Below are 6,572 nucleotides of genomic sequence, written 5' to 3'. Positions count from 1 at the left end.
GCCCGTCCCCTGGGCCTCCCAGCGCCTAGAAACTCAGTCTGCAGTCGCAATAACACAATTATAATGGGAGAACTTAATACCCCACTGTCACAAGTATGTAGATCAACCAGACAACAAATCAATGAAGAAATATCGGAACTGAAGCAAACCTGTGAATGAGTGGACTTAATAGATCTTTACAGAGTGTCCCACCTAACAACATCAAAATACACATTCTTCTTGGCTGCACATGGAATGTTCTCTAAAATAGACCATATACTGGCCCATAGAATATGCTTAAGTAACTGCAAAAGAATTGAAATTATCTCATGTATATTATGACAACAATGCAATGAAATTGGAAATTAATGGCAAAAGAAACCACAGAAACTCCATAAACACATGGAAATTAACTAACACCCTCCCGAACAACCAATGGGTCACAAATGAAATTAAAGAAGAAATTAAACAATATCTACAATCAAAGAAAAATGCAGATACCACTTACCAGAAGCTGCGGGATGAAATGAAAGCAGTACTAAGAGGGGAATTTATAGCAGTGAATTCTCACGTTTGGAAAACAGAATGAACACAAATGAACAACCTAATGTTGTATCACCAGCTTCTAGAAAAAAAAAGGAGCAGGTCAACCCTAAAGCCCATACAATGGAGGAAATTATAAAGCTCACATCAGAAATTAATATGATTGAGACTAAGAAAACAATACAGAGAATTAATAAATCAAAGAATGGGTTCCTTGGAAGAATAAATAAAATAGACAAACTCTTGGTCAGTCTTATTGAAACAAGAAAAGAAAAGACTCAAATGCATGCAAAGAGGAATGAAAAGGGTGCAATCACTACAGACATTGTGGAAGTTCAGAAGATCATCAATACCTACTTCAAAAATCTTTACTCTAATAGATAGAAAACACAGAAGGAATGGGCACATTTCTAGATAAGTATGAATTGCCAAAGTTGAATCAAGAAGATGTAGAATTTCTGAATAAACCAATATCAGACAATGAAATTGAAAATGTAATTAAAAATGTACCAACAAAGAAATGCCAAAGTCCTTATGGATTCACATCTGAGTTCTACAAGAAATTTAGACAGGATTTCATACCAATATTCTTCAAACACTTTAATGAAAGTGAAAGGGAAGCAATACTCCCTAACTAATTTCTGGAGGCAAGTATTACCCTGATACCAAAACCAGAGAAAGACCCAACCACAAAAGGGAACTACAGGCCAGCTCCCTAATGAACATAGATGCAAAAATCTTCAATAAGATACTAGCAAACACAATGCAGCCAATCATCAATTAGATTATACACCATGACCAAGTGGGATTCATCCCAGGAATGCAGGGATGGTTCAACATACTCAAATCAATAAATGTGATGCACCATATCAAAAGAACCAAAGACAAAAATCTTTTGATCATCTCAAAAGATTCAGAAAAAGCTTTTAATAAAGTCCAACACTCCTTCATGATAAAAGCCCTACAGAAAATTGGAATAGACAGTCTTTATCTCAATCTGATAAAAGCCCTCTATGACAAACCAACACCATCATACTAAATGGACAAAATTTGAAAGTTTTTACTTTAAACTAAGGAACAAGAAAGGATGTCCACTACCACCACTCCTATGCAATATAGTTCTGGAAACATTATTCAAAGCAATTAGACAACAGAGAGAAATAAAAGGAATAAGGGTAGAAAAGTAAGAAGTTAAACTATCATTATGTGCTGATGACATGATACGCTACATAAAAGACCCCACAAACTCCACCAAAGAGATTTAATAATCAAATTCAATAGTGTAGCTGGATAACAATTCAACACACAAAAATTAATAGCATGCCCGAACACAAACAACAAAATCACTGAGAGAGAATTTAGGGAAACCACACCCTTCATAATAGCATCCTCCCACAAAATGAAATACTTAGGAATCAGTCTAACAAAGGAAGTAAAGGATCTATATACTGAAAATTACAGTACTCTGAAAAAGAAGATATCAGAAAATAGAAATATATCCCTTGCTCATGGATAGGAAGAGGTAACATAGTGACAATGGCCATACTCACAAAATTGTTATAAGACTTAATGCAATCCCAATCAAAATACCATTTGCATACCTCACAGAACTAGAGAAAACATTCCTAAAATTCATGTGCAAACATAAGAGTCCTACAATAGCAAAGGCTATCCTGGGAAACAAAGACGAGGCAAGAGGCATCACAATCACTGACTTGAAATTATACTACAAAGCTCCTGTGATAAAATCAGCATGGTGCTGGCAATAAGACAGACCTGAGGACCAGTGGAACAGATTGGAAGATGGAGCCACAACTACAAACACACTCAGTCACCTTATCTTTGACAAAGAAGTTGAACATGTTCACTGATAGAAAGATAGCCTCTTTAATACATGATCCTGGCAAAAACGGGCTCTCTACATGCTGAAGACTAAAACTAGACCTATGTCTATCACTGTGTACTAAGCTAAAGTCAGAATAGATCAAAGATCTAAATATTAAAACAGAAATACTAAATCTACTGGAAGAGGAAGTAAGTAGAAATTTTGAAGACATAGATGTAGGCAGAGACTTCATGAACAAAATCCAAACTGCCTGGGAAATATTACAAAGAATCAACAAATGGGATCTCATCTTATTAAAATGCTTTTGCACAGCAAAAGAAGTCACCAGCAGAGTGAAAAGACAACTCACAGAGCAGGCAAATTTGTAGCCAATTTTTCCTCAGACAAAGGACTTCTATCTAGAGTATATAAAGAATTGAAAAAAATGAGACCCTCAAATTCAAATCCCCAATCCAAAAATGGGCATCTGAGATGAATACACACTTCTCAGATGAGGAGATACAAATGGGAAATAAATATATGAAAAAATGTTCAACATCACTTGTCATTCAAGAGAGTTAAAAAACACTGAGATTCCGTCTCACCCCAGAAAGAATAGCTATCATCAAGAAATCAATAAATAAAAATGCTGGTGGGACTGTGGGGAAAAAGAAACAGTTCTCCACTGTTTGTGGGAGTGTAGACTGGTACAATCACTGTGGAAATCAGTGTGAGGATTCCTCAGTATCTAGGAATAGAGGTCCCATTCGACCCAGCTATTTCCTTTCTGGGTATCTTCCGACAGGAATTAAAAACATCATACCACAGCGATATGTGTGAACCCATGTTTATAGCAGTACAGTTTGTAATAGCTGAATCTTGGAAACAGTCCATATGCCCATCAACCAAGGAATGGGTAAAAAAATGTGGGTTTTTTTTTTTTTATATAATAGTATACTACTCATCCATAAAGAAGAATAAACTGGAGACTCATAGGTAAAATGGATGCAACTTGAGAATATACTCATAAGTGAAATAAATGAGACTCACAAGTGTAAACATTGTATTGTCTCCTTGGTGTGAGAAACTGAAAGAATAAATAAGTTCTGAAATGTACAACAGATATTGTGAAATGGGAAGAAATTGTTCCAAAGGAAAAATGAACTAGGATGGGTGAAAGGGGAAAGAACAGTATGGAAAAGGTAAAAAATGAGAGTCAGTTAAACTATTAGTGTCTCTTTTCATGAACACTAAGTTCATTAAAAAGGAAGGTTTGTGGTGATATCAATTGGAGAACATTTTATGCCCATATCTTGTACCCTGAACAACTACTTTAAAGATAGCAACATATAATGTATTAACTGTTATGCTCCTATTATTTTGTTATGAAATTTTGTTTTAACTTTTTTCCATAAAATACAAAAAAGAAATGATGTGCACACCCTTTATACCTCCATAGAAAGGAATGATGTTAGACCGTTACCTGAGATTATTCATGAAAATTAACTCATAATGAGTGACAGATCCAAACATAAAAGCAGAAAATGTGTAAGAGCTATGAGATAATACAGGCAATCCTTCATGACGTGGATGTGGCAAAGTAAAGGAACAGCAAAAGAAGTCACCAGCAGAGTGAAAGAAGATGGAGCCACAACTACAAACACACATTCTTATAGGTAAATATTGAAAGCAATATATGTGTATATATGGAAAATAATTTGGACTTCATGAAACTTGAAAACAACTGTGCTTCAAAAGACTATCTCAAGAAGGTGAAAAAGCACACATAATGAAAGTGCACAAATTGCTTATCTGAGAAAAGATTTGTATTGTAAATACATAAAGTACCCTTAAAGTTCTGTAATAAAAATGGAGACCAATTTTAAAAATGAGCAAATGATTTGAATAAGATGAACAGAAGGACAGTAGCACACGCAAAGATGATCAACATCACTAGGTGTAAGGGAAATGCACATCAACACCACCTCAACAGGCCACTTCACACCCAACTGGATGGCTAGATTCAAAAATTGAGGTAGCAATTGCTGGAAAACCCTTACCATCCTGCTGGTAACAAACCATGGCCCGGCCACCTTGCAAAAGCAGCCTAAATGTTTCTGGTCCCAAAGCAATTCACAGCAAATAAACAGGGGCTCCTTCCCCATGGTAGCACTTGGGAAAACATTCTATTGGTTCCATGAAGGCAGGTGTCACTGAGTGGAACACTGTCATTCCTGCAGAACTTGTCTGAGCCCACAGGATACTGAATACACGTACCAGTGTCAGGCCCAATGATCCAGGTGTCGTTCATTGCCAGGCACTTTACATGCTTCTTTCAGCCTGATTTGAGAATTGGAAAGGACAGAGCCTTAGGTGGCCCTGGTCTGAGGGAGCTGGGACCTCACTATCGAGCAAGATGGAGACTAGCGCCATAGCCATTTGGCCATTTGATTAAAATAACCTCTGAATGCTAAAGTAGCAAGATCATTCTGACACATTTGCATAGTGAATATTTAGCCCACAGTGTCTAAAAGAGAAAAGGCAACTCAGGCAATGAAAGCACAAAGTAACTCTGGAGTGTGCAGTAAAGGAAAGAAGGAGAGAAACGGCGGTGTGATTGCCTGAGTGTGTGGAAGAAAACAATTGTTCATGAATGTTTTCAATAATGACTTTATTCTGCACTTACAATGGTCCATAAATGGTCAGCTGGGATACTGGCAATGTCTCAAGGGGACAACAGAGCATAAAACTGATCTGAGGAAAGGGAAGGCTAACAGACTCCTCCAAGGAGAGGTGCCCTAGTCAGTGTATTGCTGGTTATAATGAAGGTAGAAATCAGGAAAAATGCTGATGCCATCAAACGTACACTCCCATCTAGTTCATACTCAATTGGAGTATCCTCAGATATGTCCCTCTCTACATTAGTAGGTCCTCCTAGATTGCAACGCATGCCACTGCAACAATGAGTAAAGTAGAAACTATTAGTTTTCAGGGCTTGTCTTGGGGTTTCAGCTGGCTGCAAGGCTGCGTATACAAATGTGCAATTCCAAGTACAATTCTTGAAAACGAGTAGTTCACGAGGGCTCACACCTAAAAGGGAAACAAGAAAGTTATTGATTTCACATCTCCTACTTGTGAACACCATAGCACCTTCAACCAAAGCTAGTTCCATACATATGTTCTGTATTTCCAAATGTTACAAAAGTACATTGCCTAGAACCGTTGACTGGGGAGCATATCCACGTCCACAGGATGGTGTAAATGCTCCAAGAGCAACTTCTAATGATATGTTTCTATCCATACAGCCATCTTTTAAAAAAATTATTTTAAAGAAAAAGAAACAAGGAACAAACAAAAAATAAAATTCCAAAACAACATGATAGGAGGGTAATAATGGTTAATATGCTGTGTAGTGGTATCTTTAAATTAGTTACTCAGAGTATGGGATATCAGCATTTAACTGTCCAAACAATATGAGCACAGACTAACATTTTCAATGAACTGACAAAACTTAGTAGTATAACTATTTTAAATCTCACTCTCTACATATTTTCTTTTTCCTTTTGCTTTTCTCTCCTTTTTTTCATTTTCCCAAACCAGTTTCTCTTTCCTTTTGAAGATTTTCCCATTTGCCAGTATCTATTGTACATTCTGGATCTTATTTACTTGTTCAGTTTCTCACACTGAGAGACAATATGATGTTTACACATAGGGGACTGATTTCACTTATGAGTATGGTCTCAAGTTGTATTCATTTACCTATAAGAGTCTCCAATTTATCCTTCTTTATGGCTGAATAGCACTCCATTATATAAAAAACCACATCTTTTTATCCATTCCTCAGTTGATGGGCATTTGGGTTGTTGCCCAGATTTAGTTATTACAAATTGTGGTGCTACAAACATGAATGCACATATGTCACTGTGGTACGATGTTTTTAATTCTTCTGAGAAGATACCCAGAAGGGGAATAGCTGGGTCAAATAGGACCTCCAATCCTAGTTTTTTGAGGAATCTCCACACTGATTTCCACAGTGGTTTATACAGCCATCTTTAATCTGCCACTAGCTATTCCAAAGTGGTATTTGGTACCTTGTTATGAAGCTGTGTGCTCAGGAGGCTGAGGTAGGAGGATTGTTGTGAGTTTGAGACCAGCCTGGGCTACAAAGTGAGCTCAAGGCCAGCCTGAACTACACAGTGAGACCCTGTCTCAGAAAGACAAAAAA

At 37.0% G+C, this 6,572-nt stretch overlaps 1 protein-coding gene across 1 annotated transcript in view; it reads right to left on the bottom strand.

Moving 5' to 3' along the window:
- Window positions 1–5,001: 5,001 nt before the first annotated feature.
- Window positions 5,002–6,572, bottom strand: part of Gml (glycosylphosphatidylinositol anchored molecule like) — a gene marked incomplete at its 5' end in the record, with an annotated part of 10,452 nt that continues 8,881 nt past the window's right edge. The window contains 1 exon segment of the mRNA XM_005395752.2: window positions 5,002–5,437. Coding sequence (XP_005395809.2) covers window positions 5,118–5,437 — 320 coding nt within the window.

The sequence above is a fragment of the Chinchilla lanigera genome, unplaced genomic scaffold, assembly GCF_000276665.1.
Source record: "Chinchilla lanigera isolate Chin_1 unplaced genomic scaffold, ChiLan1.0 scaffold00053, whole genome shotgun sequence".
NCBI lineage: Eukaryota > Metazoa > Chordata > Mammalia > Rodentia > Chinchillidae > Chinchilla > Chinchilla lanigera.
The sequence above is the reverse complement of the archived record's forward strand: the minus strand, read 5'-3'. Positions and strand labels throughout refer to the sequence as shown.